The following is a 22,642-nucleotide window of genomic DNA, read 5'->3' as shown; positions in this document are numbered from 1 at the left end:
AAGTGAACCAAACCCATGCATGCGACGCATCAAAGAGCGGCATTTTCGATATCCAGATGAACGGTAAGCAGGAAAATAGTTTCAGACTATATCTGAACCGCTTATATATTAAACTGACGAAGTTGTAGGGGTGAATCCAACTGAATGCGTCTGACGATGACCGAAGAATAGTAGGTCGTAATGCGTAACGCTTAACAAGCTGTTTCCGATATTTGTCACCGATAATTACCAATCAATCCACAAATAACATACCTGAACCAGTTGTGTTCCGGAACCGGTTCCAGGTGTCCCGCCGGAAGGGGCCAGTTATAAAAGTGAACCAAACCCATGCATATAAAACATCAAATCATCAAAAATTTTGGATAACCAGATAAACGGGCAGCAAGAAAATAGTCTCTGACCACACCTAAGATTACCAGCAGTGTTGCAGAATCAGAATTGGATTCATCGCTGAAATTACGAAGGTGAACAAAATCAATGCAAGCGATAAATATGCGTGAAAGAGCAAAATCTTGATAAAAATTAAAGCGATCTTGTCAAATCACACCATTTTAGATTCCTGAGACGTAATTATACAGTAGGATGAATCAACGTTGTATGGTGAAATTTTATTTCATAGCATCAGTCTCCTTTTGCGGTTAAAATTACTACACACAATTTTGATGCAACTGGTTCAGCCCTCGAGCTCTGTAAAACGGTTGAAATTTGAATGTTTTTTATTATGATAAATTTTACTAGCTTGCACTTTTTTTGTCAAATTTTACATAACCAACGATAATAAAATAAAGGCTAAAGTGTGCAGAAAAATATTTGCCGAAATATCTTGATACTGATCGTCATCCAGTGCTAGTGAAGGTGGTCAAGCAGTCAACTGAGAGGTTTGATATTTTTCAGCTCTGCTTATACGTTTAACATAATACATAACTTCAGAATATGAGCCATCAATAAGTTTGCAAATTCGATTATGGCTTTGATATAATTGTTGGTTTTCTGAATAAGGCTGACACAAATTTTGATTTTCTCTTAAGTCAAGAGGGGTCCCCCTTGGAAATTTTACTGTGAATTCATCATTTTGAGGAAAGGCACAAATAAATAGGGGAGACCGGGGCATAATGGATACCCGGGGCGAAATAGACACCCCTATTTATGCCGAAACCGTTGACTTTTATGCTAGACTTTTAATGCATAAGTGTAAAGGAACAAGTCAACGTTCTATTTTTCAAAAGTAACATTCATATGCCTGCAAAGTAACCTAAATATCATTGAAATATATTTTTCATATGGTGAAATTCTTACAATTTCAACGCAGCAGCAAATAAGGTATTACGAGTGTTTGAGTGTGTCCACCATAAAAACCATTAAATTGCTACCTTATTTGCATGTATACGTAGATTTAGCAATGGATAAAATATTTCAAAATAGAAATTTCAATGTTGTAGTCGATTTGGGGCGAAATGAACACTGGTAATTACGAATGGATGTACGCGCATTGCATACTCTTATGCGTTTAAGAGTGTTTTGAAAAAAAAATCAATTGGATTATTTTAGCCTAAAGTTTATTTAATTAACTTTGATGTTTTGTAAACTCGTCTAAGATGGAGTATTTTATTAGTGGTATCGATCTCCGTGGGCAAATTACTTAACTGATCGATGTAATCAAAGAATAAGCATAAAATATGCAGGGGTGTCCATTTCGCCCCGTACCTTCTCTGCCAGCCCTAAAAAAACACACGATTTACAATTCATTATTTCTTCACAATTAAGAGATTCTACCTGCTGTAAATGATTGAAATACGTAGGAACAAACTAAAGTTGTAAGCCAACTAATAATATGTTAAATTCTTCTCTGTTATACAGGCCTAACGTACTCATTTGCTTAGGGTGTCCATTATGCCCCTAATTCCCCTTAACCAATAAATTTTTAAATTTTAAAGTGAAATTAGAACCCTCCAGAAAATTTCTTACCAAATCCGTTTAGCTTAATTGTCTGGGTATTTTTTCATCAAATACATTAATTATTTATCAACTCTACTCCCCCATTGATAAGTCAGCGAGCACTGTGACAATGGAAGAAAATGAGATTTGTTCCATTCTAGAGTATTCTCAGAATTCAGGAAATCTTCGGCTTATAGCTCTTTCGTACATATTCGACGAGAAAGGCACTATCACCACTAGGTGGATTAATCTGGGTTTTTTTTTTCAGAACAACAATCTCGTCGGCGTATGTATCTGCTTGAACGAATCTTCCTGCTTGCTGCTTCAATTACGGTTCGATTTGCAGAGTCCAGTTCTTAATGGGTTTCAGCAGCCGATCCACAATGGAGTATACAAATGCCGTGGTGCGAAATATTCGTTCTCACTTACCTACAGAACCGGCCTTGATAATTAGTTGTATTTTATGTTTTTCGCTACTCCACTGCGTCAACAAAACACAAAAGCTGAACTTTTGTGGCAAGTCCCGTCAGGTACAATGGAATTAATAAACCTCAAAACCTTTCCAGGATCTGCAGACCAGATTTCACTGTACCACAACTGCACAACAGATGCTCCGATGTTTCACGTAGTTGTATTAGTATTGTTCGGTGCACATGAATAGGACGCAGCTATTCTTTAGTGTTGGCTGATTAATGACGGACGATGCTGCGGCCAGCCACTCGTTGATCGGAACAGGAATAAGTAGGGTGCTCTTGTGGTACTCGGCAACAGAATTTACCAATCGGCTACCAATGACCGCCGTTTGCAGTTTCAATCTAGAATCGGACATCGGAATCGGGATTAAGAGAACAACTTTCGCCTTAGAAACTCCTTGGGCAAAGGCACAACCTTGTGATCAGTTTGATTGCTGTCAGGTCTCGGGGCTTAAATGTATCTTTACTCTACAGAGAAAGATGCACACTCGTGGTGCCAACAAGAATCGATACTTTTCTTGATCAAACGAGGAAGCGTCACGGTCCTTTTTATGTTGTTTTTGATATATTTGATTTTCTATTTGATACCAGGGTTGTGCAGTTTCAGGATGGTCAATGTCGAATGACACTCGCTCCAACCATCACCTCATACGACAAACGCAGTCCATCAAAACATAATCGATTCACGCAAAAGCCACTCAAGCCAACCCTCGTTCAATGCAGAGTCAACCACATCCAACAGCAGCGATCGTCTCTTGTTTCCGAACCACGCGATGAAACACCGAAGCGAGTTTTTGTTCTACGCCTTGCATTCTATTCATAGGGCGTGCTTTGTTTGTGTTTGCTGCGCCATGCAATACTACTTAACAAATTGACCCTCATCCTGGCATTTTCAGACGAGAGTCACTCCACAGTGAGTGACATAGCTCTGCTTCGGAACGACGGTTAAGAAGCGTTCGGCTACTCAAGAGATTTGCAGAGAAAGAGCGTGGCGGCGGCAGCCACCGTATCAATGCGTTCGTCTCGAATGTGTTCGATAGCAACATAGAGACGGTCGGCTGTAGCGTTGATGGAGGAAGAAGGGCAATGTTGATGTTGCGGCTTTTTTGTGTTATGATGGTGATAATGCACAAGACTGGTTGATACACAATAAGCCCTTCTATTTTTTGAAATTATTAGTAACCAAGCTTCCAATATTGAAGACACAAGAACAAGAATCACGAGAAGAGCGTGCTAGTTCATTGAAAATCAAGCATCAAACTTGTTTATTTTGTGTGAAAATACGCAAAGGTAAATAACGTTGACCATTTAATTAACAACACATTCTTTCACAGCTCAATACGCAAAATCAATCTCCCACCTTTCCTCATTCTTAAGGCCACGCAAAACTTAAAAGCCGCATGACTAAAGAGGTTGCAAGGCCGACTGCCAAATTCTACGGTGTATTATGGACGATGTGAGTTCTTGGACTTGCATTGGAGACTTGGCCCCATGACCCCCTTGTGCATCAATAAAATAAAATAAAACTTTCGCCTAGAAACTACCAGCGTACATCGTGGCTAGTCTCGATCAATGTTTCGGAAGTAGGCGACACAGTTAAAGACCGACTCTCTTGCATCATCGAACACATTACACATTTAGCTGCATCGTATCCAGGAAAGTAGCTAAACGAGATCCCATTTGGTTCAGTTTGGAAAGTTGCTCGATCAATCATTCCCATTTTTTTTGAACCTATTTCTGCTGGAATAGCCTTGTTACATCCCACTTTAGCTTTCGAATTTCGAAAGGTCTCGGATTAGCGTCTTATCAAGGATGAGCAGGCGGATCAAACACGCTCATCTCAAATCTCAGGATACTTCGATTCGTTATGGTGCTTGTTGACTTTGAGCAATCGGAATCATACGGGTAGCCAGGCCATAAATTCTTCATTGACGCTGAAGTCTTTTCTGCAGTCCGTTGCTTCTTCACCCATTTAGTTGTAGCACCTTCTTGGAGTAGAATCGCCAGTTTTGCGGAATATTTGCACATCAGAGAGGAGTTTCATCATATCATCTTCCGAATCTCGACTATCCAGGTAATCGTCGACAAAGTGGTTTTCAACTAAAGCAGTCTCTGTTCTTTGTAGAAGATCATTTTGCATTTCAGGCAAGTGTACAGATCAGCCACCGTTCCAAATATCCTTACGATGATGTTCATGTGATCAGAGATAAGGGTAGTCGGGGTAATTTGGCCAATGGGGCAATATGAGCACCTCATGAAAAACACATAATATCTTGTAATTTCTGCAAATTCACCTTACAGATCTAACACCGGCTTGATATTGAAGCGATTAAGACGTTAGAACGATGTACTGGAAGTTCACATTAAATTAGAAAAATAATTTTCATAAACATTGGCCAAATTACCCCGACGAGCGCAGACCACAAAAGACTCATCTTGTTTAAATACCTTAGATAGGTTTTAAACTTATTTATTCTCTATATATTTCAAGTTGATATTATAGGATTTGATGCACAATGACGCATATCAAGTTTGTGTTTGATTATGTGGGATGAATTCTTCATCAAAAATCGGGTGCTCATATTACCCCGTCGGTTCAAAATCTACCCAAAAACACAGCTTTTTCCAAAAATCTTTCTTTCACATGTCAACACAATTTAACTAAAATTTTCTCATCAACATAGTTTAGTATTATCAAAATCATTATGGTCATACGATATGCGGAAGTTTAAACCTTGCTTTCTGCATCTTTTGTTGACTTTTCCTTTGGGTGGCCAAATTACCCCGATTTACCCTACAAACAAACAATACCGGATATGTTGAAAATCGTACCCCGGTTCACTCTTTGTCAAACCATTTGTTCCGCTGAATCCGTACAACCCGAAGGTGAATTCAGCTGCTGTTTTCCAATTACGCTAGGTATAGTTTGTGTTATGAGCCCTACTGCCCCCACTCGCATAACAGTCCCATCTTTGCTGGGTTTCCTATTCATATGGGACTGTTATGCGAGTGGGGGCAGCCTATTCAAGAGAAATGCATCCCTAGAAAGGCCCATATCGCAAAATTGCGATACCTAGTTCTTTCTAATTTAATACAGATTCGATTCCAGTCAACACAAAGAATTCGCTATAACTACTGAGAACTACGACACAGAATACGAAAAACAGTAAATACCACGTTACCCAAACAAATCTTCAAACTTGACCACTTCGGCGGTCTTGATTCGCAAACTTTGAAAATTCTCCGAAACCAACGGAATGTCCAGCTCGGTTCTCCGCTGCCTCAGGCGGGGAACGTGCCGGGACAAAAACTGATACAAAGTCGACCGCCGGCCGCGATCAGCGGCTCTTGATACACTCGGCCGTTCGGAGGGGACTGTGAGAAGAAGATCGGAATTTGAGAAAAGGGTGGTTTGGATTTTTCGAAACAAGCCGCCGAAATACCATCAGAATCGATCGACTCAAAGCCGGAAATGACCGATCCCTGCAGGAGCGCTTCTCCTAGCCGGGTGAGGAAACGGAACCTGTTGAATCTTGATGGATGAAGGAACCATTAGGAATTTGAGGGATTTACATCTGCTTAGAATACTTACTCCTTTTCAACTTCTTCGGCAGCGTTGATCAACGCTTTCGTTTTTTCGTCATTCGTATCCAGCTTGTACAATCCTTCCGAGGGCTCCGGTTCCTCGACAAAGTCCGACTTCCACAGGCCGAGCGATTTCAGGATGAATCTGTGACAGAACAGCACTAGCAGCAGGGCTAAATCGTACGTGGCGTAACCTTTCTTCTGTTCGATTCCGATGATCCGAGCCGGGCTGAAGGGTTGATTCGGCGGAATGGGATTCTGATTCCACCACAGCATTTCAAACTGGCAGACGCACTTGAGAATCACCACCGTTTGCGTGTAGGCGATGAGCGTCACCCAGAAGTTCTTCGACGGCCGCGGGAACGTAAGGGTCCCCCAGAGGGTCACCATCAGTGGCAGTGGCAGCGACAGTAAGCTGGCTGATTTGATCTGATAGATATGTGAAATGTTATGAGTGGAATACGATAGTAAGTTTACTGGATATTATACCTGATTCAAGAACACCAAAAAGTAGCAAATGAAATCCGTGTGCGATAGTACGGCGTACCAGGCGGCCTGCAGGAACTCCACAATCACCGAATGCTGTTGACTGGTGAAATCCTCTTCGGATCCGTCTTCCTCGGCAGGTTTCTCGACCATTTCCATGGTGTCCGTCGATTTGCTGCTCGAAAGAAGAAACTTTTCAATAAACTTCAAATGATTAAACATAGATGGAACGATGCTATGTCAAATCGACAAAAAATTACTATGGTCATAAAATCTGAAGTTTGCAAGTCTATAGATGCCAGATAGTTTAAAATCATCACTATTTAGAAGTATACTTCAAAACTAGTGATGGTATAAAACTATGTAATAGTTCAAAAAAATAGTTCAGAAAAATCATAATTTTCCATATAATTTGCCGATTTCACTTAGAACGTCCCTTTATACACACGCGTTAGATCGACGGAAGCGTGCACAGTAATTACAGTGCAAAAACCAATTTTCAAACACACGCGTTTAGATGGAATGTGAGCTATTTGGGAAAAATAGTGTGAGGAAAATCCTTTTATAACATAGTACCTGTCCAGCGTATGACTGGAGACAAATTTGTACGGGACCCCTTCGTCCAGTCCGCGTTCCAGCGAAGGAGCCAGTATGAGAATCTCGGGCAGTAAGCTTCTATGGGATCTACATACACACATACACATTACGCACGCGTACGCATGTTCGTCGCATAGGTTTCAAATATGAACGTGGATATGGATGAAAGCAGGGGTACAAAAAATTGAGGGGAAAGAACGAAAAAAACTACGTTTTTTATATGAATCAACTACCATGCGTCGGAAAAAAAACAGGAAAATCAAGCCATCTAGAGGGGCGCATTATGAGAGAACCAAAAATGAGCTACGGTGGATAGCAGTAATCTACCGGCAAGTGTCAATGTTTGCTCATCAGCATTGACATGGTTTCTAGAATATTTTATTTTCGAAATAATAACATAACTCAAATACTGGCATCAAAGTACAAATGACGCTTTACTTACTCTTCCTTCGAAGGAGGTGGTTCCTTACGAGCCATCATGGCCAGAGCAGCCCCAAGTCCGCTTACTTGGTGTAGCCGACTGCATTGTTTGGCGATGGAAATGATTGATTACAAATCAAGATTTTGTTGAAGTAGTATGTTTTGCGAAATGTAAAAGGCATTCAAAAATGTCTCCTTTTTATTTATTATGTTTACATTAAGCACGTAAGGATTTAAGCGTAACGCCAAGCAACTAGCTGTGGATCTACTAAATTTGTATTTTATTTTAACAGATTTTATCACGGCAATCACTATTTGCAGTTTAAACCTGTACACCTTATAAGCAAACCTATTTTTACTTCTGTACATACGCCATTTATTTTAAACATTTACATTTGTTGGAGACTCGGGAGGAATCCCGGTATGATTTCCGGAAGGAATCCTTAAAACAGGGTGTTTACTCATAAGACTCATTCACTGAGTTTTCCAGTTTTTTTTTACAGAGGGAAATTTTAAATTTTAAAAATACAAAAATTGGACAAAATTTAAAAAAAAATCTATTTTTATTTCTTTTTCTCAAAAACTATAGAGAAATATCCTCAAAATTTAAGGGGAAACATCAGAGAATACGAAAATAGCTACCACAATGGCCGACTCGGACCCCTACTCGCGTTTTTAACGGAACCAATAATAAAAGTTCGTAAACAAATGTGCTCGATTTGGAAAAGCTGCCTCTTTTTGCAAGCGAGCAAAGCCAGGATAAACAAGTGCAGCTTGGTTCGATGCTGCGTTCGCCAGCAATGGGATTTCTTGATGTTTCACCTTAAGTTAAAAAATTTAAGAAAAAAATGCCCAATATTTATTATTTGAGATTCTACCAAATCGCTGAATTCTTTCAAGAACTGTCAAACAAAACTCATTCGAATAATTACAAAAATCGGCTAAGGAATATTTCTAAATTTTCTTCAAAGTTCTTTTGGGTTAATTGAAAGAAATTATTATGTAGAGATGTCGAAATTCTACTCATGATTCATTCAATAACTCTTTCCCGAATTACTCCTTTAAATTCATTTCCAGTGTCTCGCAGTTTTTCCTTGAAATTATAAAGGTTTTTCTTTTCTGGTTTTCTCCAGTTTTCCCTGATATATCCCGAGGTTTTTACGTAAACAGCTCCTTCCGATATTTTCCCGGTTTCAGGTTTTCTGCTAGAATATATACCCCCGGACTTCCTCCCAGAGTTTCTCGCTTGATTCCTCCCGCAGATCTTTCCAAAATATTTCCAAAGTTCTTCCAGAAATTTCTCTTAGTGGGTTCTAAATGGTTTTCCAACAGTTTCTCTAGGGATGTATGCAGAAGTTCTCGCAGATATTTCTCGTGAATTTCGTACGTAGTTTCTCCCGGAATTCTTTTTAGAAGTCTTCAGAGTTACTTCTTAAATTTCTGAAATATTTCTTCCTGGTATTAATCCCAGAACTTTTTTTCCTAGATTCTCCGGGAATTTCTTACAAGAAATCTTGTATGTTATCCCAGGAGACATTCCGAGAAATACTCTTTGAGAAAATCCGAACTACGTGAAATATATCAGCTGAAACTACTGTAGAGATTCTGGGAGAAATTCTACAAGAAAGCTATCGAATTTTTTTTAAGAAATCACAGGAGAAACTTCGGAAGGAATTCCTGCAAAAAATAAATAGTGAAAAACTCCTTAAAACCCTTGGAGGAGTTTTAGTAGCAATCCCACAAATAATTCCTTCAAGAGGAATCCAGAGAGAAACTCTAACAGAAATTTCGCCAGAACATCTGCGGTATATCTTGTGAGAAACTCTTGTGAAGATCTCGAGATGAATCCTGGTAGAAACCTACGGAAACACTGGGAGCAATAATGGGAAATCCTTTAGAAAAATTCTGTATGAAGATATGAAGATTCTCAAGGAAGAATCCCGAAAAGCAATGTTCGAATCTTGGAAAAATGCTGTTAGGAATCCGGAAGAATCTCCGGAAGGAATTCAAAAAGGAATACCAAGACAAATGGCGTGAAAAAATACGGAAGGAATCTTGTAAAAAAAACCCTGAAAGGAATTTCAAGAGGTGTTTCCAAAGAACTTCCAGAAAGAAACCCTGTCGGAATTTCTCTAGAAATCGTTGTAGCTGATTTTCTAGATGGATACACTACCACTACATAATCGACTTTTTTTAATCATACCCACGATGCAGTAACCTCTGTAGACTCTATTTCTGATTAGATCTACAAGCAATAAAATTCGTTACATTTTATTCATACGACACAATGTTTTATTGTTTTTGTCGATGCAAAGTTTCACTGAGAATTCCAGGTTTACCCTGTTAAATAAAATTTCCTGAGGATTCCCAGTTTGCCAGGATTACCAGGTAGTAGACACCCTGTAAAATAACCTAGAAGGAATCCCGGCAGAAACCCCTAAAGAAATTCCGGAAGCAATCCATGGAATAATCTTAAGGGGAGTTCTCAAGAGAATTCTGGATTCCTCCGGAAGGAATCTCAGGAAAAATCTGGGAAAGAACTCCGAGAGGAATCCGTGAGAGAATACCGAAAGCATTTCTAACGTAGTTATCAAACAAATCTCAGAAAGGTTCACTAGAAGAATCTCTTAAGGAATCACTCAGAAAAAATGTGGAATCCTCAGAAAGAGAACCTGAAAGAATACCGCACGCGAAAAAATCCGTTCTGATAAACGTGAACAAACAAATATACACCGTGAACTGAAACTAGTTCCAGCTGTCAATATGTGCGTTCTAGAGACCGTGACATCTAGTTCACGGTGTACATTTCTTATTGTTGTTATCGTTGCTATGCATAGTTCCCGTTTGTTCCCGTTGCCGTGACTGAGAATGCACGTATATCGGAACGGATTTTTTTGCGTGCGAAAGAAATCACGGGAGAAATCGCTTAAGAAATTCCGGGATAAATCTTTGAAGTAATACTAGAAGAAACTCTACAAGAATCCAAAAGGAGTTTGTTCCAAGATCTCATTTTTTTTCGAATGAGTATAATCAGTTTCGTACCTTTTAATTCCGCCCTATTTTGCTTATCCTTTGACAGATACGCGTATTTCGACTACCACGTGTAATCTTCCTCAGTGTCAGTTAACTGATTGAGGTTACAAGTGGTAGTCGAAACACGCGTATCTGTCAAAGGATAAACAAAGTAGGGCAGAATTAAAAGGTACGAAACTGATTACACTCATTCGAAGAGGGTATCTGCCGTGTGCAGCATAGTTGTCCCATGTTCTATGGGAATCCCTATTAACATGGGACAACTATGCTGCACACGGCAGGTATCTGCTTAGACGGGTTCGAAAAGTCGGCACAATCAATTTTTGACAATTTACTGCTCTTTGTAACATATTCCCATACTGGAGGAATCCAGCCTTATGAGAAAACCGCGGGAAAAATTCTGAAAGAAATGTCGGATGGAATCATGGACGCCATCTTCCAAAGAATTTCTGGAGAAATCTTGAGGGATCCCGAATAAATCTATGGAGGAATACCGGGAATTCCGGAAGGATCCCCATGAGGAATCACGGGACGATGTCTGAAAGGAATCTCTGAAAGAACTCAGGAGGAATCCCGGCAGAAATCCCTAAAACAATCTCGGGAGCATTCCATGGAAGAATCTTACGAGGAGTCCCTGAGAAAATCCTGGAGGAATCCCAGAAGTCTAGAAAGAAATCCCAGGAGAAATGCATGAAAGAATCCATGGAGGAAAAGGAAAAGTCTCGAGAGAAATCCCGGAAGGAACCTCGGGAGGAATCCTGGGACGATTCGTAACGAACCCCTAAAGAAATTCCGGGAGCAATCCATTAAAGGAGGATCTCAGGAGGAGTCCTTAGAGAACACTGGAGGAATCGCAGAAGGAATTCCTGCAGGAATCTCAGTAGAAAACTAGGAAGGAGTCCCAGGAGAAATCCGTGAGGGAATACCGGAAGGATTTCTTGCGAAGTCACTAAAAGAACTTCAGTGGAAGATTTGCGGGAGAAATCCCTGAAAAAAAAGAGAAAATCCGGGAAGAATAAATGAAAAACAAAATGTGGGAGAAATTTCTGAAAGAAACACTGAAACAATCAATGGGCAATCCTCTATAGAATTCTCAAATGAATCTAGGAAAGAACAGAATCCATTTTCATTTTCATTTTCATTTTGCAGCATTTGGTGGGGCAATAAGAGCGCAAGTCAATCCAAAGCCGAAGATCAAGGAGGGGTAATGGCCGTAATAGTCCGTGCGGACCACATGAACACCATCGGAGGGGTAATGGTATGGGTTGGGGGAAGGAATTGGAGTGGGCTTGACACAATTATGCAAATAATACGGCGAAATTCAATGAAACATGGGTTTAACCCTCCTCTTCCCATGGTTGTTCTAGCTAGAGAGCACCATCGATTTTCGACGAAATCTGGACAAACAGAATTAGATAAATATGATGCAATAATTTTTAGAATATGACTGTAACCTCATAAGTTTAACCCAACTACTAACTACTTGTTTCAATAGTAGAACTATTGATAAACAATCAAGGACCTATTGGTTTACAACAAAACAAAGTTCATTGATTTCGAAAAATTCAGCCAATTTGCAAAATTTTTTGTTCAAGCGCTTCTTTTGGAAACGCTTTTTTTTGGCAAAGAAATCAAGCATAACTTTTCAATCCGACGTAACTCGAGAATGTAAACAAATCCGGGTTAACTGCTGCATGCATGATTCATAAAGCAAATTGAAGAACACATATCACTGTTTGATGATTTATTGCTTAATTTGTTTAACTAAGTATATTGTTAAAAACGACGTATTTAACTATTTTGATGTTTACAACTTTACTGATAGATACACCGTTTTGATATATGAGAAAACCAAACGACGTATCTAGCCAAAATCAAAAGTAACAGATACACCAAACTGGCACCATACAAAACCGACGTATCTGGCATGACGTATCTCGAACCAACCCGGTGTATGTGTATTTTTGTCAAAATTCATTGTGAAAATGGTATGGAATGAGTAGGTTTTGTTTCTTGCCTAGTGCGTGCTATATCTCTGGTGATGTTAAGCACGAAAAAACTTATGAAAAGTCTTTTTATAAAAAACTATTTTAGTGAAATGGTCGTCAACATTGACCATGAATTTCCTCAGATCAGTGAAAAACTTAGATACGTCGATTTGAAAAATTATGCTTGAAATAGTCGTTTAAAGTCGTGGGAAGGGAAGGGTTTGATTGGTTATCTTTAGATGAAAAATATGCAAATTAATTTTGACTTGAAAATAAATAAATAACAAAACAATGAAATCATTTTAGCTGTCTAAATTTAAAAATGAAAAAAAAAATGAAAATTCAAAGACTAAACCTTCTTTTCTAGACCCAAGAAAATTCAAATCCCAATTTAATTAAATGTGTTGTAATCCTGGCATGTCGTTAACGTCTTTATATCCTAATTCCTACCTGTTACGTTATGCCACAATAAGATCTAGGAGATAATCAAAAACACGTATGGTCTTTCGGATGGCTATTACGTTGAAAATTACTGAAAATACAGTACAGGTCGGACTCGACTATCCGAATTCAAACTCTGAAGCCTCCTAAAACCACATCTGGCAAACGGAATGATGTACAAAGCTGTAATATTTACTGGCTACTAATCAAAATTAGCTTGACAAAATGTCAAAATTTTAGCTTTATACATACAACATTTCGTTCCCCAGACACACGTTTCCGAAGCTTCAGAACCCGACTCCGGACAATTGAGTCCGACCTGTACAAACGTATTACGTGGTATTACTAACACTCGAAATAGGAGCTCCTGCTCAAACGGTTCCAAATTCTATGCACCCGTTTGGAAGATATGTATAAATAATAATGAAAAAAAAAATCCATGTTAATACTGTTATCCTGCCCATAGTTTCCTATTACTAGCTACTTTTGTCTAGGCTCAACTGGTAGTGCAGTTTCTAGCGTCAATTGTCTTCTAGATTCCTAGAGCAATAATGATGAGTAGTAAGTGTAACGCAGATACCACCCACACCCAATTTTACGTAACGCTCCTCAAAATCTAACTGCAAATTCCTAAAATACTGGGTCTATGCAAGCTGAACTATGACATTGCTTTGGAAATTGTGATAGGCTCACTGCGGATACTCCTCTGGTCCCCATTAGCATTTACGGCCGATTTTTTCACCTCTGCTCAGCTCTTAAACCAGATTCACATCTATCTTAAGGCTGAATCAGAAATGAATAAATTGGCGCACAAAGTGCTAATGGGTTAAGCCCTCCCATCGCGTCAAGATCGAATATCCATGGGGAGGGAATCTAGGAAAGAACAGAATCCCGGCAGAAAACAACGAAACAATACTGGGAGAAATCCCCAAAGAAATCCTGAGAAGAATTTTTGAAAGAATAAATCTCGGAAAAAAATCCAAAGGAATCTCTGATGGAATGCTGGAAAATACCCCTGAAAGGATCCTGAAAGAATTCCCTGAAGGAATCCCAGGAGGAATTCCTAACGATGTTACAGAACCAATTTCTGCATAAATTATGGAGAAATCCTTGACAACATCCTGGAGTAATCCCCGAAGAAAACCAGGGAAGGATCTCAAAAATAATTCCGGGGAAAATCGCTGAAGAAATTCCGGATTAAAATGCCATAAGATATCCATAAAAGAATCTTGGGAGAAATCAATGAAGTAATTCCGGAAAAAAATTCTAAAGGAATTCAGGAGCAATCTCCGGTGGAATCCCTGGAGGAACTCTTGATGGAAACCCAGGAGAAATTTCTACAGAACCCCGCGTGAAACTTCTGAAGGAATCCCTGAAAAAAAAATACAGGAGGAATCCTCAAATGAATCCCTAAGTGAATCACGGACGGAATACCTTAAAGAATGCAGGATAAGGCATCCCAGGATAAATCAACGAAGGGATCAATGAAGGAGTCCTGGGAGGACTTCCTAAAGGAATTCCAAGACGGAAGCCCAGGAAAAAAAACTCTTAAGGAATACCTAGAGGCATCTCTGATGAAATATCGGAAAATATCACTGAAGGAATCCTGAAAGAAATCCATGAAGGATTCCCGGGAGGAATTCCTAGGAATTCTAGAAAGAATTCCTGGAGAAATCCCGGAGAAATCCTTGACAAAATTCTGGTGCTATCCCTAAAGAAAACCCATGAAGAATCCCGAAAGGAATCCAGGAAAAAATCGCTGTAGGAATTCCGGGAAAAATGCTCAAAAGAATCTCGAGAGAAATCGATGAAGAAATCCAGTAGGAATTCCCGATGGAATTTCTGAAGAAATTTTCACCGAAAATATTCAGAAGAAATACTTATTATTTATCCTTATTCCTCGAAAGGAATACTGATGAAATGCCGGAAAAAATCTCGGGATAAACCGATGAAATTACACTGGGAGAATTCCCCAACAAAAACTTGAGAAGGATCCTTGAAAGAACCACTGAATAAATCTCGAGAAGACTTTCAAAAGAAATTCCGGGAAAAGTCAACAAGAAATCCTTGGAAAGCCCTTGAAGCCTGGAAAATAATTTTAAAGGAATCCCTAATGGAATGCCGGAAAATACTCCTGAGGGAATCTTGAAAGAATTCCCTGAAAGAATCTCGAGAGAAATTCCTAACGGAAATCAAAACATAGTTCCTGAATGCATCCTGGAGTAATACTTGACAGAATTCTGGACCTATCCTTAAAGAAACCCGAGAAGAACCCGAAAGGAATCCCGGGGTAAACCTCTAAAGGAATTCCGGGAAAAATGCATAAATGAATCTCGAGAGAAATCAATGCACAAATTACGGGAGAAATTTCTAAAGAAAACCAGGAGAAATCCCTGATAGAATTCTAGATGGAAACCCAGGAGAAATTGTTAAATAAATCCCGGAAGAAGTATCTGAAGAAAATTCCGGAAAATATAAATGAATACCTAAATGAATCTCTGGAGGAATACATAATAGAATGTCGAATGGAACTCCGAGCGAAATCCCTAAAGGAATCCCGGAATTATAGTTGGGAGGAATCTCTAGAGGAAAGCCGGGAAAATGCCTAAGAAATCCCGGGAGGAATCAATACAGGAATCTAGTTTCCAATGGAATATCTCGAATAATTCGCGAAATACCCCGTCAATGTCGGTAAATATCACTGAATCGATCCCGGATGATATTCCCCAGGGAATCCCGGCAGGAATTAAATAAAGAAATCCGGGATAAATGTAACGTGGAATTTTAGAAAAAAAAAATGCTGAAGAAATCTTTGACATCCTGGAGAAATCCCTGAAGGAAACCCTTCATTGATCCGAAAGAGAAAATCCCAAAAGAAATCAATGAAGGAATCCCCTGTGAAAATCCAAGATGGGATCCCAGGAGAAACCCTTGACGGACGGAAACATGTTTAACCCTAGTAAGACGTTTGGGTCAATATGACCCAAACACGTACGCTGATTGTGCACTATGGCATTGTGGTGCGGTAATCCTTATCTTAGGAGGGTTAAAGAAATCCCGGGTGAAATTTCTAATCGAATCGTTTGCGAAATCAATGGAGAAACCGGTAAATCGATCAGTGTTGCCATCTGAAGGCAGAACTCAGAAATATTACTGGCCTACGTGAGAGTCTATGACCAATATTCAAACTTTTCTAGACTTCAGAATAAAATATGTTTGCATCAAATATTTGAAATTTGAGAATGTTTAACCCTCTACTTCAGTGAAGAGAATTGTCAGACAAAAGAGGCACAAAACAAGCAACAAAGAAGGTGCGACGATTACTCTTTATCCCTACTGGTAACAGATAATGACATGCTCTCGAAATTTTTTGTTGTATACAAAACGGAAGCTGAATTTGTTGCGTACTTTTCAACTCGTGAATAATCAATTATTGCTAACCCAAAGTCGAAACTGTTTGATGATAGAGCTTCACCAGAGTTACAGTGTTTACCGACTCGAAGTTACCGTTCGAAAACCGCAATGCAAGGCTTAAAAATCTCTAAACTCGTGGTGTACGATGTTAATCCCATTATTTTCAAGTTGGGACAAACTTATGTCGCATGGGTTTGTTTGTCGCAACAAATACAGGTTGCGACATTGTCATTATTGTTGCGCGATGGTTGAATTTTGATTCACTGCTCTACTTCCCATGGTTGCTCTAGAGCACCATCGATTTTCGGCGAACTCGGGACAAATGGATTTAAATGAATATGAAGCAATAATTTTAAAAATATGGTTGTAACCTCATAAGGTTGATCCAACTACTAACTACTTGTTTCAATAGTGGAACTATTGCTAAACAATCAAAAACCTATTGATTTACAACCAAAATTTTTTTCATTGATTTCGAAAAATTTAGCCAATTTACAGTAACTTTTGTTCAAGCACTTTTTTTCGGAAACACTTTTTAGCATAGATATAGTCGTTCAAAGTCGTGGGAAGGAAAGGGTTAACTTCACGTATCTGACAGCCCTATATTACCCCTATTGAACTGACAGGATCCAAGATATCGTGTATCCAAGATGGCTTCTTGATTGTGTATCAAGTTGTGTATCCAAGATGGAATCCAAAGAGAGGCCCAACATTTGAACAGAGCTTATGTTGGAAAATGGGATTTGTTTTTATTTTTGTCTATTTTTATGCAAAATGACTGAAACATCATTGTAAAGCACATTTCCAGTTATTTTACTATAGAATTATGCATTTCATAGCTATGAGAAGTGTTTTCCTCCATAAAAGTGCATTTTGTTTTTGATTTGCAAAATATGCTGTTATGGAATGAGATATTTTCGAAAGTTGCGCTTCGTAGTTAAAATAAATGTAAACATTGTGCAGTTTCAGATGTTGGATTCCAATGAATGACGTCATAGCAGACGGGTGGTTAACTTCGTCACTATGATTTTTTACGTCCGAAAGCAAGTTGGTAAAGATCATGAACTCTCTAGTTCTAGCGGACTAAGGAGGTTACCACCGATTTATAAATCAATTCATTTCACACATTCAATCCTTGAGCGTGGTATGAGATTTTTGATGAGTTACGAAAATTATCACCACCCTACATCGCAAAACCGTACAAAAATGCACTCCAGTGCCGTATGAATGTTTTGGGGAAATGTGCAAATTAAACAACAAAACAGAACATTTACCCTTCATCCGCAATGTACTGTTCACCATGAATGGCAGGGGATGTGGTCTGGTCTTGGCTACGCGGCATCAAGCCAACACTTTGATGGGGTAAACCGGAAGTTGATGGTAGTAGTAGGGATGGAGGTAATGGCGCTGGTTGTGGCTGTTGTTGTGATGATGTTGGTGAGGGTGGTTGTGTGGTTGTTGTCGCTGTTGTAGCTTGTGGCAGTTGCTGTTGCTGCTGCTGTAGTTGTTGTTGTTGCTGTTGCGGTGGCTGTTCTTGATCGCTCGTTTGCTGATCGATCGAAAGCGCTACTGTGGGCAACGGGGTTCTAGGATGCTCTAAGGAACTACGGGAAATGGCAAGTCGGCCGAGAACCGGAGTTCCGGCACGGGACTTTACACTACTGGTACTAGCACCGGATCGTGAACCGGAGTTTGAACTACTGTAAACGAAAGCAGATATTGGCACACATAATAAAGCAACATTTTTCTTTTCGGGTGAGATCTGTTATTTACAGAGCTTCGGGGAATGGAATCATCATATTGCTACTGATTATTTACTTGCTGATAATGTTAATGTAAAACAGCATTGGATGACACTTACCTTCCAGATCGCACCGAACCCTGTATGGGAGTCCATACCATGCTGGAACCAGTTCTCATGCCAGCTCCAAAACCAGGTGTTCCCTAGAAAAATAATACATCAATCATTTCCGATCATTATTGCAAAACCAAGAAGTACAGCAAACCTTCAAAATCTTCTTTTCCTTCGCCAAAACCTTCATCACGTATCGATAGCTCCGCGAGACACGGTGCAACCGTAGCGTTAACGACCCCAGAGCTCCCGCCAAAAACGCCGTGACCAGATTGAACCCAGAGAATGAAAACTTTGATTTCTTCGCCTCAATCTCTTCGGCCTCTTCTTCCTCTTCGTCATCGCTGATCAGGCGTGCTTCTTCGTCCGTTGAAGATTGCTGCCTTGGGGGGTCTCGGCTGGTACTTGGTTTTTGCCCATCTGGTTCATCAGTTTCTATTCTGCTTTTCCGTCTCTTTGCATCCTGGTGATCACATGAAGATACTGAGATTAGTTTGGGAACTGCAGATTGTAGATAAGTCTACTACTAACAGTAGCGCAGTCCTCATTCCAAAGCGACATGTATACAAAAAGCAAACCCTACAAGTAATGTTCATTCGTGCGATTTCCCAGGCAGTTTAAATCTGCTGGTGTTTGAAAAAGCTACAACGCCGAACGTGTGGCGAAAGCATGTGATTGGGTGCATATAGTATCCTCCAAATATGAGAGAGCGCAATTGAAACAGAAGCATACTTGAAACTTGATTGGATATTGATTTTGTACAGAAACAATACAATAGGCATTTATTAAAAATAATAATTGAAAAAAGCTGTTTTCTTGCGTGATATTGTGTTGTTGGCTGGCATTACAAAAATATTGCATTCTTCGGAAAGCATTGGTAAGTCCCGGTCGCCATATAGAAAGCAGATTTTATTGATCATGATTAAGTCAACTTTTTACATGACGACCGTAACTTTTGAACACATTTCAAGGAAATGTGAAGTTTATTCTTTCATTGATTGTGAATTTTACCCTTTACAAAAAAGTATAAGGTAAAGCCCTGGATAAGGCATTAGATTCACTTTGTCCGCGTTTCATTTCTTCATTCTAAAACATGGTCATGTAAAACACCACGAAAGAGGCCCAAGTAACCTGTAAGCATATAAAATAGCATTTCTTCAGCATTATAATAGTCTTTACGACAAGACGTTTAATGCTAATTGGCCGTATATGCGCCTATAGTGGTACTTAACAACATATTTTGGCAAAATAACGGGCTGTCTGAGTGCAGCACCTTCAGGAATGTCGTATCAAAATGTCAAAGTATCGTCACGCCTCGTCGAGCAAAACAAAACAAAAATAAATTAACTATTGCTCCTCGCTTTCTCGGCGTTCCCACTTCCTCGACCTTGCACACTTTAGCTGATGTGAGGTGGTACTTTTTTTATGTTTTTTTTTTCAGTTGTTGTTGGGGGTTAAACTTACGATCACGAGATAACTCAACCATTGTGTTGCTCCACGCTCCAGGATATGCAACAACTGCTCCAATGGCGTGCGCTGATTTGATCCCCAATATAAAGAATGGTTGAAAAACAGTTTCAGTTCAAAAATCCAAAACTTTTTTTTTCAAAGAGATGTTCTATTGTGTACACATTACCTCTTTCGAATGATCTTGTGATTCGTCAAAGCATCCACCGATTCGGCACACATTTTCTGACAAAATAAGGATTTTTTTCTATGGCCGTGTTCCTAATCCAAGCCAGCTCCAGCAATGTTTGCGGTGGAGTTTTTTAATATGTGAGCGAAAAACGAATAAGCAATTCAGATTTACAAATTTATCAACAGAGGCAGATACCCTGTAAGAAAGACAGTATGTGCTGCCAAATAAATATCTTCATTTGGTCGGCATTAAGTCAGAGTGGACCAACCAACAAAATTGATGAAAATGAGATTTTTAGGGCTTTTGATTAAGATCTTCTACCCGATTTGCTTAATGTTACAGTTAACGAGAGTTATAGCACAATTTCATTTTGATTGATCTGCGAAAATCGATAATAATATCAGTCAGAGTGGACCAAATGCTATATCTCAAGGGAATTGAAAAAATATATTTTGGTCGAAATCCAGTATTAAAAATAATTCATCATCAAAACGTAATATTTCTTCAAATCAGATGACTCCTCAACGTATTTTTTAACGATCATAGATCAAGTTCACTCGTGAAAATCAATTTATTGCGTTAACCATCATATTTTACAGATCCTCATGTTGAAGCATATTGCGGCATTTTGCGTGCAGACAGAGTGGACCATGTGTCTTTTAGAAAAACAAGTTGAAATTACCTATTACATATTCGTAATCCTTTCAAAGTATGTTTGTTTATAACCTGTAGGGCATCCTATTGGAATGGGCTAATACCGGTTTGATGGAGAAGTTTATTGTACCAGTTAGGTATTTAAGAATTGTACTTAGCTCACTCTGACTGAACGAATATTTGAAATACACCAGTCATCTGAATAAATTATTATGAACTGTGTAACTACAATATTCTAAAAACTTATCAAACTATGGAAATACGTTCAAAATCGGTTAGCCGTAACGTGCTCTAGTCAAGAGTTCTTAAATAGGTAATTTGATGGCAATCATTAATGAGATATTGAACTGTTGTACTTGGTCCACTCTGACTGAACATAAAAATTAAAAAATATTATCTTCAGCGAAATAACTGAAAAATCATTTTTTAAATCTTTAGATTACATATACAACACTCCTGTCAATTATCATCCTGCCTGTGCATTAATGTTTCATCAAATATGTAAAAACTTGAGTGCGTAATGCAGTTGGCTGTAGGATTTTCAAAAATCGTTCAGACAGAGTGGACCAAGTTCAACCATTTGATGGCACAAATGTCCCAAATGGAGGATAACGTGCCTCTGGAGGCGGCCTTCTGATACCTGCAAAGCATTCTGAATGCTCACAAGCGAAAACACCTCTAGCAGTTGAAATGCTAATTAACAGCCGAAATCTTTTTAGCAGCTCAGCTTATGCTTATTCGAGGCAGCTATGCATTCGAATTGCTTAGGTTCGTGAGTGCAAACTTTTACGTAGTTATTAAACTTTACATTTTTTGACTATTATTGCCTTAAACTGGCTATAACTTGAAAATGGTCAAACTTATCGCAGTTTTTTTACCCTTATTCGAAAGACTATTAAATTTTCTATCAAATGACATCTTTGAATCGATTGGCTTTAATAACTAAGTTTACTAGAGAATAGCAGCTCAAAAGTAAGCCATAACGTGGGTAGACCACCTTATAATGGTGCGTTACGGCGTAAGATCTACCATAACCAATTTTGATTTCGTTATTTTCCAGCTTTGTTTATTTTAAATGCTGGAAAATTATAAGATCAAAATTTGGTTTACTTTCCTGTGTTTTTATTTTTGTATGTTTTTTTTCACTACTAATATACCATTTGTTTCAGTGTTATTTGCTGGGATTTTGACATCAACTTTAATAAAATAACATTTTTTTCAGCGCTATTCATATAAATAAAGTTATAATTGTAATGTAGGTCAATTAAAATTCCATGTATCATAATCATAATATTTATTGTTTCAGGTAAAATCAGGTAATTGGTTAACTATATAATTAAATACATATAATTAAATTACATGTTACTTGGGATATTGGGAGGGGTAGCCTAAGGAAGCTAAATGAGATGGTTTCTGGGCAAATGTTTGTGGGGTGGCCAGACTTTGTCACGAGATAACAACTATCGTGTTGTCTTCCGAAGGTCTCCAGTAAATTTAGCTTACCCTGCTACAACAAACCATCAGGTAGATCATTCCCTTCTGGTATGACTCTGCAGCCATAGGTAATCCTTGCGCTGATGGTGGGTACACAATCATCATCATCATCATCATCATCAATAGCAGCTCAAAAGTAGTGTGTTTTAATTTGTTTTTGAAAAAATGCGTAATACATTAAAATTCTCACAGATAAGAGGTACAAGTTTGGTGTCAAAGAACGAATTGTAGAGCGGAGCCAGAACTTTGCCTAAGAGAAATTTTTAATTTATTACACATTTTTCAAAAATTACTGACAAAAACAAATTAAAACACACTACTTTTGAGCTATTTTGCTCTAGAAAACTGAGTTGTTTAACAAAACCAACCGATTCAAAGATATCATTTGATAGAAAATTATATAGTCTTTCGAATAAGGGTAGAAAATAGGTTTGACCATTTTCAAGTTATAGTCAGCTTAAGGCAATGATAGTCTAAAACATGGAAAGCTCAATAACTACGTAACGGTTGAGATTTGACCATATGCGTAGAACTTTTTTTCACCATTTATGGTCCTCTATCACGCTTTGAAAAGTTTGCAATCATGAACCTAACACCTTGTATAGGGCATCAAGCAGTTCAAATGCTTAAT

General features: G+C 38.7%; 1 protein-coding gene across 1 annotated transcript in view; it reads right to left on the bottom strand.

The window, feature by feature from the left end:
* LOC115262255 (piezo-type mechanosensitive ion channel component) overlaps positions 1-22,642 on the bottom strand; it is a gene marked incomplete at its 5' end in the record, with an annotated part of 95,756 nt that overhangs the window by 22,114 nt on the left and 51,000 nt on the right. The window contains 5 exon segments of the mRNA XM_062849421.1: positions 6,001-6,422; positions 6,483-6,654; positions 17,647-18,072; positions 18,234-18,316; positions 18,379-18,687. Of these exon segments, the coding sequence (XP_062705405.1) occupies positions 6,001-6,422; positions 6,483-6,654; positions 17,647-18,072; positions 18,234-18,316; positions 18,379-18,687 (1,412 nt within the window).

This window comes from Aedes albopictus, chromosome 2, assembly GCF_035046485.1.
Source record: "Aedes albopictus strain Foshan chromosome 2, AalbF5, whole genome shotgun sequence".
Taxonomy (NCBI): domain Eukaryota; kingdom Metazoa; phylum Arthropoda; class Insecta; order Diptera; family Culicidae; genus Aedes; species Aedes albopictus.
The sequence above is the reverse complement of the archived record's forward strand: the minus strand, read 5'-3'. Positions and strand labels throughout refer to the sequence as shown.